Source organism: Aphidius gifuensis, linkage group LG1, assembly GCF_014905175.1.
Source record: "Aphidius gifuensis isolate YNYX2018 linkage group LG1, ASM1490517v1, whole genome shotgun sequence".
Taxonomy (NCBI): Eukaryota; Metazoa; Arthropoda; class Insecta; order Hymenoptera; family Braconidae; genus Aphidius; species Aphidius gifuensis.
The window spans coordinates 178,245-192,661 of NC_057788.1; the positions used below are offsets into that span (position 1 = coordinate 178,245).

A 14,417-nucleotide genomic window follows, 5' to 3' on the forward strand; every position below is an offset into this window, starting at 1 on the left:
CAATATATAGAAACTTGTTTATTTTATTTAATTTTAATATAGTAATGAATATAATGATAATGTAGGTGGTATTTAATTATTAACAAACTTAAATATGGCCATTAAATATTTTAATCAATGTATTTTAAAATGACTGGAAAAAAAAATTAAGTCTCATTTTTTTTTTTTTTTTTTTGTCTTTTGTTGTATATGTATACTGGATTTTAAAGTCGACTTTGGTTTATAAAGACTCTCTCTTCTTGTCTTCTTGAACCCAACATGTCTGCATTCCATACGAAAAAAAAAAAAATCTAAAAAAAATGATTTTTATAAAAATAAATAATCAAGTAGCAGCACAACCAGATGATTTCTATTTTTTTTTTCTGTATAGCAAATGGTAATATAAATATTTTTGACAAGCTGCTTGAAATTTTAACAAAATATTTATATCGATTTACCAAAAATATTTAAAACCAAAGAAATATCCCTTTTGGCCCTTGACACAAAAATGACCTCTATCGAACATCAACCTTCCTCATTTGAATAAATCAAGTCCCATGACCTTATTTTTCATCGAAAATAAAATCAAACATCATTTAAAATAAGAAAATATTATCAATTTAGTTGCACTAATTGTTTTTTATTTTTAATAGCAAAATTTTGAATATAAAAAATGAGTGAAAGTTGATGACAGTCCATGAAGAAATAACATAAAAGTTGTTTGTTTCTAAAATTAAAATAATCATCAACGTATTTTGTTGACAACAATGTTTTTTTTTTTTTATTTTTATTAAAAAATTGAAAATATTGTGTATTTGATAATGCCTAGTAATTATTTGTTATTGTTGTTGCTTAATACCAAGATATATAATAATGATCAACTCGATGAATATTACTAGGTTTGCACCACTTTGCACTTCCGGGTAAGTAAGGTTGGGCTAAAATTATCCCCCTCTCTTTCTCTCGAGTGCATATCAGTGCATATTGGTGCATATGCCTGTGTGTTATATACATTATGCACGTATTTTACTTATTTATTTATTTTTTGCCATGCATCAATTTTTAAATTCCTAGAAAATATTAAACAAATAATTATTTAACTTTAAATCAATTTAAATCAGGTCGATAATACAAAGATTTTTATTACATTTATTGTTTTATTTTTTTTTTATAAATATATATAAAAAATCAAGAAATAATATAATGATTAAGAAAAATGACTACGTGTCTTTGTGTGTCTCTTTTGTGATATCATTGTTGGTTTTATTAAAATGGTCACGGTTTCGATTCATTCAATGTAACAAGTCCAAGGCATCAGTTGTTGTTGTTGTTATTATTTTTTCTTCATCGATCGAGTGTTTATCTTGTTTTTTTTTTTTTTATTTATTTTATTGCAAATAATTTATAAAATAATATATAATATATTTAATAATAATATATTAATTAAACAAAATGGATATATATTTATTTATTTAATCTCAATTGATAGTGAATTGACTGTTGTGCAAGTCGAAAGTCGAAACAATCAAAACAAAAATAATCGTGTGTGTGTGTTATCATTTATCAAACAAACAAACAACTCACTTTGTTGATAATGTAGACATCTGTCACAGTCAAGATGGCGCTATTTGATAGATCGTTGTTTTTTCTTTTTTTTTTCTTCTTTTTCATTCCGGTTGTACGATTTGATAATAATATATAACCTCGTGTACATATATTTGCAGGTGATTTTAATTTTTCATATATTGTTCATATAAATAATTAAAAATGTTTGCAAGAACAACAGCAAGATTGGGCATGTTGGTCAAGAGCTATGCAACTGATGCAGCTTCAATTAAAAAATTAGTAACAGTATGTTGATTTATTTATTTATAATTTAACACCTATATAGGTATATGACATTTGATTAATTAATTAATTTATTTATTTTCTATCAAAACAGAACAACAAAGTTGTTGTTTTTATGAAAGGAGTACCAGAAGCACCAAAATGTGGATTTAGTAATGCAGTTGTTCAAGTACTGAGAATGCATGGTGTCAAGTATGATGCACATGATGTTCTTGCTGATGAAGACCTCAGACAAGGTATGACATTTTATATAATAAATAATAATAATTAATTTAGCTAATTACTGAGTTGAGAAACTTTTTTGCTTTTTTAGGAATTAAAGATTATTCAAATTGGCCAACAATACCACAAGTATATTTGGATGGTGAATTTCTTGGTGGTTGTGATATTATTATTAAAATGCATCAAACTGGTGAATTTATTGAGGAACTACAAAAAGCTGGTATACCATCAGCACTTACTGAAACTAATCAAGAAAAACAAAAATAATCTGTTAAATATTTTAGAGGGTTTGTAAATAATTTTATAAATTAGTCGAGTTATTTTCTTTCTTTCTTTTTTTTTTTTCCAAAAATAAAATAACAAAAATACAGAAACAAAGATATACATATAAATTTACTCGTTCATTTAACAAATATATAATTAAACTACATATTTTCAAGTTGTTTTCTTAAAATTTTTCCAACAGCACTTTTTGGTATTTTATCAATAAATACAACTTGTCCAAGTTGCTTGTAATCAACAACTTGTTTAGCAACATAATTTTTAATTTCATCTTCAGTAATTTGTACTCCTTGTTTAGCAACAATAAATGCTTTTGGAATTTCTCCAAAACGTTCATGAGGTACACCAACAACAGCAACATCAGCAACTTTATCATGACCATGTAATAGATCCTCAAGTTCAATTGGTGACACTTGTAAGCCTTTGACTTTTATTAATTCTTTAAGACGTCCTGCTATTTGCAAGTCTCCATCATTAGTAATTTTTCCCAAGTCTCCAGTTTTTAGCCAGTCATCTTGCATGGTGTCCAAAGTACCTTGTGGATTTTTAAAATATCCCTTCATTACTTGTGGTCCTTTTACTAAAATTTCACCAACTTGATTGATTCCCAAGCTTTGACCAGCATTATCATGTGCTTGTCCAATTATTTTTATTTTTGTATTTGGCAATAATAATCCAACAGAATCATCTGGTCTATTCATTCCAGATGTTATTGTTGGTGATGTTTCTGTCAATCCATATCTGATAATATTAAGAATATTAATTATTAATTTTTAAATAATAAATACAGTTGTTTATTAAACAACTTACCCTTTTATTAATGCAAATGAATTGCCAAATTTATCTAAAAATTTATCAGCAAGTTCTTTATTCAAAGATGTTGCACCAGTAACAATAGCTTGTAAATTTTTTAAATGTTTTTTAGTAAATCTTGGATCAAGAGTCATCAGTTGAATTATTGGTGGTACAACTGACAGACCAGTCAATGGATATTTTTCACAAATTTCCAAAAATGAATCAGGTGTAAAAATAGGCATGCAAATTAATTTACAACCAAAACTAAAATAACAATATTTATTATTAAATAATAATTAAAAAATTTATTAAATAATTTACCTCAAACCCATACAAAGAATTGAAAAACCATATGAATGAAATATTGGTAAAATTATTGGATTTACATCTTGAAATTCTCCAATGGCTGGTTCAAGAAGATGAAAAGCTGGATGATTTATTTGCGTCAAATTGCCAACTAAATTTCTACAAAAGAAAAATAACAAACAAATTAATTAATTAATTTATCAATTTAATTATTTGTGATTTGATTAAAATTACTTGTGTGTAAGTTCAACTCCTTTTGGCAATCCAGTTGTACCACTTGAATAAGGCAAAATAACACTATCATTTGCAGCATTGATGTTAATTTTTTCTCCAGTTTTTTCAAGTTCAACAACACTGTCATCAACGAGATCCTTAAAATTAATTGTACCAGTTGGTCCATTACAATTTCCAGCATCTAAATGAATAATTGGATATTTTCCATTTACAGCATCAGCAACAATTTGATATCTCATTGAGACAGTCACAACAGCTCCTGCATCTGAGTTTTCCAACTGATGATTCATTTCTCTTGCAGTGTACAGAGGATTAATTAGTGTCAACTTTTTTTTAAAAGAAACATAAAATTAATTTATATAACATTTATTTTTAATAATAGTTATAATTATAATAGCTTATTTTTGCTTACTGGAATTCCTGCTTCACTGGCCCCCATTGCAATTATAACAAATTCTGGAACATTTGGCAAAACAGCTGCAAGTGAATTGCCAGGTTTGAGATTTAATTTTTTCAATGATGTTGCAAAACGTCCACTCAGTACTCGAAGCTGTCCGTAGTTGTATGATCTTCCAGTCATTGAGCATACCTTTTAATAATTTAGCTATAAAATTTAGATATAAAAAATAATAATATATTAATTTTTAATGATAATATACCACTGCTGTTTTTTGCCACCATTTATCAACATTTTTCCAGACATAATCATGCAATGGAACATCATCTGGTATATCAATATCTTGCCAGGGTGAATGAAATATATTATCATTGTCAATGATATTCTGATTTCTTTCTGGTATTTTGTGTTTTAATTGTGTTGAATATTTTTTTTTATTTAAATTTTCACCAATACAATTAACATAATTTGCAAATATTTTAATATTGTTTTTTGATGAATTTTGAACTTTGAACCGTGATAAACACAAGCGAAACATTTTTTGACTATAATATTATTTTATTTTTATTTTTTATAAATTTATACTTGATTGATTTTTGAAAAGATAAAAATATTAATTTACTGGCAATATTTTTTTTTCAAGACGTTTTCAATCAAGTATGTTACTTTTACCAACTAAAATTATGAATATAAATTAAACTAATTATTGGATAGATAAATATAATTATTTGATTATTTGTAAATTTATCAATAGACACTTGTTGATATTTTATTAACTTTTAAAATTATTTACAATAAAAATATAATGAACTTTGAGCTTGAAAATAAAATGAAAATGAGTGTTGTTGGTTTTGCGAATGATACAAGATTGTTGTTTGAATATTTCTCGTGTATGTTATCAGTATTTCCACTCTTTTATTTTATTTTTTATAATTTAAGGAGCATGCGCTTGAGTATCAAGTGGTATCAAGCTCCCCAACAAAAGAGACACAAACAAATTGTTATTTGCACCTTTGTGCTGGCCTGAATTATAAATATGATAATATATATTTTTTTTTTTCGATTAAAAAGCATTTATTTTAATAATAAGACTGAGTTCGTAAAAAGAAAAAAAAAATAAACAACAGATTTTTTTAAAATTAGAGTGCAATTTATTTTATAATTTTTATTATTGTAGTGATTTAGTTTTAAAAATGCTGGCAGTACAAATAATATATAAACTCTCTTTTTTTCACTTAATTTTTTTAAAATAATTTTTTCTATATTAAAAAATAAATAAAATTACATTTTTTGTAAATTTTTTCTTAAAATTTTACCAGCTTGATTTTTTGGAATTTGATCAATAAATTCAACATGACCAAGTTGCTTATAATCAGCAACTTTTTCAGCAACAAATTTTTTAATTTCATCTTCATTTATTTGTACTCCTTGTTTAGCAACAACAAATGCTTTTGGAATTTCTCCAAAACGTTCATGAGGTACACCAACAACAGCAACATCAGCAACTTTATCATGACTATGAAGAATATCCTCAAGTTCTGGTGGTGACACTTGAGATCCTTTGACTTTTATAAGTTCTTTTAAACGTCCATTTATTGTTAAATTTCCATCGTTATCAATACTTCCTAGGTCTCCAGTTTTTAGCCACTTGCCATCCATTGTTTCTGAAGTTGCTTGGGAATTTTTAAAGTATCCTTTCATCACCTGGGGTCCACTTACTTGTATCTCACCAATTTCATTGACACTTAGATTCTCACCAGTACCATCATCATTATCATCATCTTCATTATTTTTTTTAACAATTCTTATTTTAGTATTTGGAAATATTTTTCCTACAGATCCTACAGGACTATCAATTCCAACTGTAATTAATGGTGATGCCTCTGTTAAACCATAGCTAAAAAAATATACATGTTAATTAAATATAAAAAAATAATATTAATATTGTGGGTGAACATACCCTTGAAAAAATAAAAATGATTCTCCAAGTCTAGCTCGAAGTTTAGCAACAACTTCTTCACCAGCTGGTGCTGCTGCACTCATCATTCTTCTGAGTCCACTCATGTGTTGTTTTTTAAATCGTTCATCATTTGCCATCAACTGGAGAACTGGTGGTGCAACAAAAATAATTGACAATCTATTTTCTTCCAAGATTTTTAAAAAATCATTTGACGTAAATGTTGGCATTGTTATAATTTTTCCTCCATTGCTAATTAAATAATTAAATTATAATAACTGCATATATATATGTATGCTATTTTAGATTATAATATTTACCTCAGACTGTGATAAAAAACTGCAAACCCATAAATATGATAGAGAGGTAAAAAAAATACTGTGACATCTTGATAATTTTCAGTAGCTTGTTCTAATACCGAAACACTTTTATGACTAAATTGTGCTAAATTCGAGACAATATTTCTAAAAAAAATAAAACAAGCACAAATGTTAATATTAAATGTTAATTATAATGAGATAAAAATTATCTATACCTGTGTGTTAATTCAACACCTTTTGGAAGACCAGTTGTACCACTTGAATATGGCAAAATGACAGTATCATTTGCTGCATCAATTTCAGTTTTTTCATCTGTTTTTTCAAACTCAACAACACTATCAGCAACGAGTTCATTAAATTTAATAGTACCTGATGGTGTTGGACCACTTAAATCATCAATAACAACAACTGGAAGTCTTATTGATTTTACTCCAATGATGCTTTGAGCAACAACTGGATACTTGCTTGGTACTGTAACGACAAGCGTTGTCTCTGAATTTTCCAACTGCATATTTATTTCTCTGGCAGTGTAGGATGGATTTATCAGAGTAAGCTGTAATACAGTTAATGTTAAAATTAAATAAGACAAAAATAAAATATTTATTTATAATTATTTTTAAATACTTTAATTCCAGCTTCACTTGCACCCATTGAGACAATTGGATATTCAGGAATATTTGGTAATACAATAGCAACTGTATCACCAGGTTTGACATTTAATTTTCTTAATGATGTTGCAAAACGTCCACTCAGTCTTCTTAATTGTCCATAAGTGTATGATCTTCCGGTCATGGAACAAATCTGTAATTAAATTCAAAGTAACAAATGTTATTGTTATTTTTTTTTTTTTAAATTTTTTTACTTACCACTGCTGTTTTGTTCCACCATTTATCAACATCTCTCCAAATAATTTCATGTAAATATGATCCATCAAGTAGATCAACATCTCCATGAGGTGAATGAAATATTTTTTTTTCATCAATAAATGAACGACTATTATACAATTTTTCTGTTCCATATTCTCGAATGTTTTTATTTTTATTATTTTTGTAATTATCTATCAAAGGATTGATAAATATTTTAACTTTTTTTCTCATTGAATTTTGGATTTTCCATTGGGATAAACACAAACGTAACATTTTTATTTATTTTAATAATATATAAAAGCACAGCACTAATCACACTGATAACAATTTTTATAATTAAAAAATACAAAAGCAAAAGCAATATAATTTTTAAATTTTATTGAAGAGACAAGTTGTGTCTGTCTGTATTCATACAAACAAAAGTCTACGTGGTGTGGTGGCATTGAAGCTGTGTTGTCAGCTGTGTTGTTGAAAAAAAAAAAAATAAAAAAATAAATCAGGAAGGGGCAGACTACTTGACTGTCGACTTTGTCTGATGCTATGATATTATGCTCAAGATAGATAGATGAGAACCGGTTGTATAGCACTTATCATCCACTTAAATATACTCTATTATCATCATCTTTAAACACGCACACACAATACTCGTGGACTCATATCAAATGTTAGTTTGATAAAACAACTATATAATATATATTTTTATTTATTTATTGTTTTTATTGAAATCCAAATGACAAAATAAATTTAATAACAGTTTAATTTTTCTAATCAACAAATAATAATTCAACTATTAATTAAGAATAAAATATTTTATTCTTTATCCCAAGTTTGAATAATTAAATCAGCTGCTTTTTCAGCTACCATAACAATTCCAGCAGCTGGATTTCCATTTGGTACAGTTGGAAATATTGATGCATCTGCAACTCGTAAACCAGAAATTCCAATAACTCGAAGCTCTGGATCAACGACAGATGATGGATCATCAGCTGCACCCATTTTACATGTACCAGCTTGATGATTTTCTGGTCCAGTTTTAACACGACTCAAACATCTCCAATAAAAATCACTAGCAAACTCGTAACTGAAAATTGACAATTATAAAATTGCAATGTAAAAATTAAAAATATATATAACACATAACGTATAATTACCTGGAACATTCAGGTATAATTTCTTCTTCCAATCTCAAGTCCCATGCTTTCATAGCGTCTGTCTCTGGAAGCTCTGTGACTTTTTTAATTCCATCAAGAAGAATTTCCAAATCAACTGGATCAGTAAAATAATCAGGATAAATAAGTGGTGGATCTTCTGGATTATTTGATCGTAATTTTAAAGTTCCTCGTGTACGAGGAATAACTGTTGTTGGTCTTGCTGTAATACTACGACGATCTGGACATGATTTTGATCTTCCATTATGACATTCTCTATCAAGACCATAATTAGGACATACTGAACTGAATCCATCGAAAAATATTTGAATATCTGGAACTCCAGGGATTGAATAATTACTCTCTAAAAATGCTGTAATTTGTGTTATACCAGTACTTGACAAAGGCCCTGAACGATTATCTATAAATTCATTAATTGACTCAAGTGTAATATCCTGATAATATGTGTCATTGATACTCATACTTATGCCAACTGATACATGATTGTGTAAATTTTTACCAACTGGAAGATCTTGCCAAACGGAAATATTTAAATTTTCCAAATCTTCCTTTGGTCCAATTCCAGATGATAAAAGTATTTGTGGTGATCCAACTGCACCAGCTGATATTATTACTTCTTTATTTGCTTTTATTATTTTTTTATTTCCTTTTTTGTCAATTAATTCAATACCATCAACACCATTGTCTTGTTCATTTTTAATGATTCTCGTAACATAAGCATTAATTAATACCTTGAGATTTTCAGCATGAGCAATTGGTCGCAAATAAAATCTTGATGTTGTTCCTCTTTGTCCATTGTCTGTTATCATTGGTGCATGCAAAAAACCAGTTTGATTTGGTCCTTTCCATGTTGGTTCAGTGTAGCCAAGCTCTTGAGCAGCAGTAAGTATAACATCTGAAAACATTGGATTATGATGGAAATATTCAACTTTTAAAAGTGCAATGTTGCTGTCTTCTTCTGTTGAATTATTATCATTATCATTATCATCGATATCATTATTGTCAATGTCATTATTATCAATATCATTATTGTCATCATCATCATCATCATCATCTTCTTCATCATCATTATCATAATAATAACCACCATCATCATCAATGTCATTTGGAATCATTCCATAATCTTGAAAATCTTCTGCACGATCAAAATATTTTTCAATTTCATCATAAGACCAACCAGTACTTCCATCATCTGCCCAACTATTATAAATATCTGGATGACCTCTGATATACATCATACCATAAAATCCACTTGTTCCAGAAATCATTTTTCCACGTGGCCAACTACAAACACCATCTGTTTCTAAACAAGCAGTTGGATTTCCTTCAGTTGGTTCTGTTTTAAAATTCCAATCGAGATCTGAATTAATTGCATTGAAAGCAAAACCTGGAAATGAATTCATTGTTGGCTCTGATGGACCTGCTTCAACCAATAGAATACTGCTTGATGGAAAATGATCAACTAATCGACGAACAATAACTGGACCAGCTAAACCTGCTCCAACAACAATAAAATCAAATCTGGAACAAATTTTAACCGTATAAATATTTTACAAAATTTCCTATATAAAAACAAAATGATGATAATATATATTTATTTTTACTGTTCATCGTCATTGATGTCATTGGTTTCTGGTCTTCTACAAGGATCAGCAATTTCACAATCATTTAACATGACTGTTTGCAAGAGCAACATAAAAGCTGTCATGTTACCACATTTATTTTGCATAAATGATGTTGAATCATCAAATCGACATGGTTGCTCTGCTCTATTCATAGTTTCGCAGGCTAACGTACTTGTAATTAAAGATGGCTAGAAAAATAAATATGAAAATAAATAAATAAATAATAATAAAATTAATAAACTGGATTAAAATTATTACACCGTAATCCATTGTAGTGACACTCATTGTGAATATACAAGAGCTATACGCAAATTAAAATAAACACTGATCTAAATTTTTTGAAAGCTTCTTTTTATAGAAATCCATTTAAATTCCGGAAATGTATATTTTTTATTAAATAATCAACTTCCTTATTGGTTGATATGATATACCATTGATAACCTTTGTTTACCAACATTTGTAATGAATACAAAATAGTTGAGGAAAATATGCAGTGCGAATGAATAATCATTTAAACTGCTTATCAATTTTTCATTATTGTAATTATATATATTTATATTATATGTATGAATACGTGACGATTTTTGTTTCCGCCAAAAGATTAAACGAAAATGTATAATTGTTTTTTATTCGAAAAAATATATAATTTAAAACAATATAATCAATATTTATTGCAATGTTCATAGCATTCGTCATATCATATAATTTATTTTGTTGTTATTTAAAATTTATATTTATTATTTATAAATGAGGAAATATTTTTTATGAATATGGTTATTGTTGTTTTTGTTTTGAGGATAAATTTTTTTTTTTTTCAAGTGGGAGTTATTCCTTCTTTACTGAATTCATTTCGAATTATTTTTTTTTGATTAGTAAAATTGTTTGTAAATAAGCCACATCAAGTCGACAATAAATTATAATTTTATTTTTATGTTTTAGCTAACAAAAGTGAGTACGACAAAAAAAAAAAAAAAACATTATATTTAAATAATACAACAAATTTATTTGATAAATATATATATTTATAAAATACTCCTAAGTACTATTTAAAAAATTAAAAAACAAACCTTTTTTTATATTGAATGTTAATAAAGTTTTTTTTTTTTTTATTTACATTTAAAAATTATATAGGTATATATGTATATAAAAAAAAAAGGTATGTATAATTATATATATTTATTACATTTTTTGTAGTTGTCTTCGTAAAATTTTACCGGCTGGACTTTTTGGAATTTGATCAATAAATACAACATGACCAAGCTGCTTATAATCAGCAACTTTTTCAGCAACAAATTTTTTAATTTCATCTTCATTTATTTGTACTCCTTGTTTAGCAACAACAAATGCTTTTGGAATTTCTCCAAAACGATCATGAGGAACACCAATAACAGCAACATCAGAAATTTTATCATGACTATGAAGAAGATCTTCAAGTTCTGGTGGTGACACTTGTAAGCCTTTGACTTTAATTAATTCTTTCATTCTTCCAGTAATCCATAAATTTCCATCTTTATCAAAATTTCCCAAGTCTCCAGTTTTCAGCCACTTGCCATCCATTGTTTCTGAAGTTGCTTGGGGATTTTTGAAGTATCCTTTCATCACTTGTGGTCCACTCGCTTGTATCTCACCAATTTTATCAATGTCCAAATTTTGACCAAGATTATCATTGTCAACTCCAACAATTCTCATGTCAGTGTTGGGTACCACTTGCCCAACAGAACCATAGGGACCATTTTTACCTCTTGTTAATAAAGGTGAAGTTTCAGACATGCCATAACTAAAAATAAATTTATTTTAAATAAATAAATATAAATAATAATTTAATATATACATACCCTTGACTAAACATAAAACTATCTCCAAGTTTTAATTTAATTTTATTCATAATTTCTTCACCAGCTGGTGCACCACCACTTATTAATTCTTTTAAACTTTCAATATGTTTTTTTTTAAATCTTTCATCATTAGCAATTAATTGTAAAACTGGTGGTGCTACATATAAATTTGTAACTCTATGCTTATTTAGTACATCCAAAAAAGTATTTGATGTAAATGTTGGCATTGTTATTAATTTTGCACCATTACTATAAAAAAATATTTATTATTATTTTAAAAATAGTGTTATATAAAAAAAAAACACACCTCAATCCATCACATAAAAGCATAGTATAACTGTAAATATGATAAATTGGAAGAAATACTGGAATAACTTCTTGATAATTTCCAATGGCTTGTTCCATTATTTTAAAATTTTCATGATCAATTTGTGCCAAGTTTGAGACAATATTTCTACAATAAATAAAACAGGCACAAATATTAATATAAAATATAAATTATAATAAAATAATAATTAGTTACCTGTGTGTTAATTCAACACCTTTTGGTAGACCAGTTGTACCACTTGAATATGGCAATAAAACAGTATCATTTGTATTATCATGATTAGTATTTTTAAATTCCTCAATATTACCATTATCATCAACAACAAGATCATCAAATTTAATAGTACCTGATGGTCTTGTATTATTTTCATAATCGACAATAACAATTGGATGTTTAATTGATTTAATTCCAGTGATACTTTGAGCAACAACTGGATATCTGCTTGATACACTCACAACTAATGATGTTTCAGAGTTGACAAGTTGTTTATTTATTTCAGCTGCAGTATAAATTGGATTTATCAGAGTCAGCTGAAATATAATATTAATATGTTATTATTATTATCATATTGTTATTGTTATTGTTGTTAAATTAAGATTAAAATATATTTTACTTTGAGACCAGCTTGACTTGCTGCAAGTATTATTATTGCATATTCTGGTAAATTTGGTAAAACAGTGGCAATTGTATCACCAGGTCTAAGGTTCATTTTTTTAAATGATGCCACTAATCGTGATGTCTTATTTTTTAATTCAGCATATGTATATGATTTACCACTTTCACTGCAAATCTAAAAATGATAAAAATTAATTTTTTTTAAATCAATTGTCATTTTAATTTTTAACGTACCACTGCTGTTTTATCTAACCACTTGTCAACATTTTTAAATATATAATCATGCAAATAATAGCCATCAAATAAATTTATATTTTTATATTTTGATGATACAATATTTTTATCATCTATTGGTATATTTATTTTATTTGATATAGTACGTTTTATAACACTGATATTTTTCCCATCATAATTCAATTTATTTATAATAGTTTTTATATTATTATTATTAATTTTTAATTTTTTTAAACACAAATGTAACATTTTGCAAATGTAAAAATTATATTTTATATACTATTTTTTAATATTATTTTAGATGGAGTCATGAGGCCAGCCAACTTTCAACTGAATGATAAATATAGATTGTACGAATTTATCAAGTATATACTTCTTATCCGTCATTTAACAATCGTCTGATTTTTATTTTTTATTTTTTATTTCTTTTAGTTTAATGTGTGTAGGTGCTCGAGAATTAATTAACGATTAGCTATATATATTTTTATATAAATGTGATTTTTTTATTTTTTTGTTTTTGTTTTTCTATCATATATGAAATTATTAAATGTATTTTTTATTTTTTTGTTATTTATTTTTATTTTTTTCATATATAATTATCAAATGTCCTCGATCATTTTATCATTGTGTATGTGTAAAATCATAATAAACCAGTTTTTTAAATAAATTATTCATTGACTTTTATAATCAATTTTTAATTATGTCATCAATATTTTTAATATTATTTTAAATAAAAATACAGTAATTAAAATTTAACAAGAAAAATTTTATTAGCACAAAGTTTGATTATTTTTAAAATTTAAATAATTTTTTTTTTTAAATCAATAGCTGAATTATGTAATTTTTATTTTATTTTTTAATTATTAATTTCCTGATTCATAATGACTACTTTGTAATCATTTTTTTCAAGTAAAAAAAAAAAAAATTATATAAACGATAAATCAAAATAAATATTATTTCCACACGATAGAAAAATTATTGAACTTGGTATATAAAAAAAAAAACTTATCTTTTTATTATTATGATTATGTTTTTTTTTGTTTATTTCTTCTCCGAAGTTTATGGATAGTTTAGTGTCTCTAGAGTAAATAAATGATCGCATATATCATGATAGTATTATGTAGACTGAAATAGTATAATTTTGATCTGAAATTTGAGTCATCAGGGAGCCATCAGTCTCGTTGCATACAGAGGCTTAATTAATATTATATTTTCCACAACATCATTTTGTACTATAAAGATAATTAAAAAATAATATTTTTTTTTTTCATTATTTATTAAAACTTTATCTTACAAAAAAAAACAAACATGAAAATTAATAAGCCTTATCATTTTTGAGATAAGATTATTGACATGAAAATAATTTTGCCAAGATAAAAAATATATAATTTTTTTTTCATTTATC

The 14,417-nt window shown here is 26.3% G+C and overlaps 5 protein-coding genes across 5 annotated transcripts; 1 reads left to right on the plus strand and 4 right to left on the minus strand.

Moving 5' to 3' along the window:
• Positions 1-1,508: 1,508 nt before the first annotated feature.
• Positions 1,509-2,479, plus strand: LOC122860622 (glutaredoxin-related protein 5, mitochondrial). Its single transcript, XM_044164517.1, has 3 exons — positions 1,509-1,830; positions 1,922-2,063; positions 2,141-2,479. Exons 1-3 carry the CDS (start codon positions 1,747-1,749, stop codon positions 2,314-2,316), a joined length of 402 nt encoding a protein of 133 aa, XP_044020452.1. The 5' UTR covers positions 1,509-1,746; the 3' UTR covers positions 2,317-2,479.
• On the minus strand, positions 2,364-4,985 carry LOC122860620 (4-coumarate--CoA ligase 1-like). Its single transcript, XM_044164515.1, has 6 exons — positions 4,326-4,985; positions 4,079-4,255; positions 3,667-3,992; positions 3,448-3,591; positions 3,142-3,390; positions 2,364-3,072 (listed from the first exon to the last, which is right to left on the minus strand). The coding sequence occupies exons 1-6, from the start codon at positions 4,599-4,601 to the stop codon at positions 2,475-2,477; spliced, it is 1,770 nt and encodes a 589-aa protein (XP_044020450.1). The 5' UTR covers positions 4,602-4,985; the 3' UTR covers positions 2,364-2,474.
• Positions 4,453-7,740, minus strand: LOC122860619 (4-coumarate--CoA ligase 1-like). The gene is made up of 6 exons (XM_044164514.1): positions 7,207-7,740; positions 6,965-7,141; positions 6,556-6,893; positions 6,341-6,484; positions 6,024-6,272; positions 4,453-5,960 (listed from the first exon to the last, which is right to left on the minus strand). Exons 1-6 carry the CDS (start codon positions 7,477-7,479, stop codon positions 5,345-5,347), a joined length of 1,797 nt encoding a protein of 598 aa, XP_044020449.1. The 5' UTR covers positions 7,480-7,740; the 3' UTR covers positions 4,453-5,344.
• Positions 7,345-10,327, minus strand: LOC122860618 (glucose dehydrogenase [FAD, quinone]-like). Its single transcript, XM_044164513.1, has 4 exons — positions 10,259-10,327; positions 9,980-10,188; positions 8,358-9,896; positions 7,345-8,287 (listed from the first exon to the last, which is right to left on the minus strand). The coding sequence occupies exons 1-4, from the start codon at positions 10,283-10,285 to the stop codon at positions 8,017-8,019; spliced, it is 2,046 nt and encodes a 681-aa protein (XP_044020448.1). The 5' UTR covers positions 10,286-10,327; the 3' UTR covers positions 7,345-8,016.
• A 211-nt stretch (positions 10,328-10,538) lies between these two features.
• On the minus strand, positions 10,539-13,412 carry LOC122860621 (4-coumarate-CoA ligase 1-like). Its single transcript, XM_044164516.1, has 6 exons — positions 13,013-13,412; positions 12,777-12,953; positions 12,359-12,693; positions 12,143-12,289; positions 11,836-12,084; positions 10,539-11,777 (listed from the first exon to the last, which is right to left on the minus strand). Exons 1-6 carry the CDS (start codon positions 13,259-13,261, stop codon positions 11,180-11,182), a joined length of 1,755 nt encoding a protein of 584 aa, XP_044020451.1. The 5' UTR covers positions 13,262-13,412; the 3' UTR covers positions 10,539-11,179.
• Positions 13,413-14,417: the final 1,005 nt, after the last annotated feature.

What these genes read in the sequence shown, in the direction of transcription:
- LOC122860622 (XM_044164517.1), top strand. Translation starts at nt 1,747, where the DNA reads ATGTTTGCAAGAACAACAGCAAGATTGGGCATGTTGGTCAAGAGCTAT. An exon ending in CAATTAAAAAATTAGTAACA is followed by an intron (nt 1,831 to 1,921) that starts GTATGTTGATTT and finishes CTATCAAAACAG; the next exon opens with AACAACAAAGTTGTTGTTTT. An exon ending in TGATGAAGACCTCAGACAAG is followed by an intron (nt 2,064 to 2,140) that starts GTATGACATTTT and finishes TTGCTTTTTTAG; the next exon opens with GAATTAAAGATTATTCAAAT.
- LOC122860620 (XM_044164515.1), bottom strand. Translation starts at nt 4,601, where the DNA reads ATGTTTCGCTTGTGTTTATCACGGTTCAAAGTTCAAAATTCATCAAAA. An exon ending in GGTGGCAAAAAACAGCAGTG is followed by an intron (nt 4,256 to 4,325) that starts GTATATTATCAT and finishes AATTATTAAAAG; the next exon opens with GTATGCTCAATGACTGGAAG. An exon ending in ATTCTTTGTATGGGTTTGAG is followed by an intron (nt 3,391 to 3,447) that starts GTAAATTATTTA and finishes TTGTTATTTTAG; the next exon opens with TTTTGGTTGTAAATTAATTT.
- LOC122860619 (XM_044164514.1), bottom strand. Translation starts at nt 7,479, where the DNA reads ATGTTACGTTTGTGTTTATCCCAATGGAAAATCCAAAATTCAATGAGA. An exon ending in CAAGTGAAGCTGGAATTAAA is followed by an intron (nt 6,894 to 6,964) that starts GTATTTAAAAAT and finishes ACTGTATTACAG; the next exon opens with CTTACTCTGATAAATCCATC. An exon ending in TCATTTTTATTTTTTCAAGG is followed by an intron (nt 5,961 to 6,023) that starts GTATGTTCACCC and finishes ATATTTTTTTAG; the next exon opens with CTATGGTTTAACAGAGGCAT.
- LOC122860618 (XM_044164513.1), bottom strand. Translation starts at nt 10,285, where the DNA reads ATGAGTGTCACTACAATGGATTACGGT. An exon ending in GACATCAATGACGATGAACA is followed by an intron (nt 9,897 to 9,979) that starts GTAAAAATAAAT and finishes AATTTGTTCCAG; the next exon opens with ATTTGATTTTATTGTTGTTG. An exon ending in ATTATACCTGAATGTTCCAG is followed by an intron (nt 8,288 to 8,357) that starts GTAATTATACGT and finishes GTCAATTTTCAG; the next exon opens with TTACGAGTTTGCTAGTGATT.
- LOC122860621 (XM_044164516.1), bottom strand. Translation starts at nt 13,261, where the DNA reads ATGTTACATTTGTGTTTAAAAAAATTAAAAATTAATAATAATAATATA. An exon ending in GGTTAGATAAAACAGCAGTG is followed by an intron (nt 12,954 to 13,012) that starts GTACGTTAAAAA and finishes TATCATTTTTAG; the next exon opens with ATTTGCAGTGAAAGTGGTAA. An exon ending in CAAGTCAAGCTGGTCTCAAA is followed by an intron (nt 12,694 to 12,776) that starts GTAAAATATATT and finishes ATTATATTTCAG; the next exon opens with CTGACTCTGATAAATCCAAT.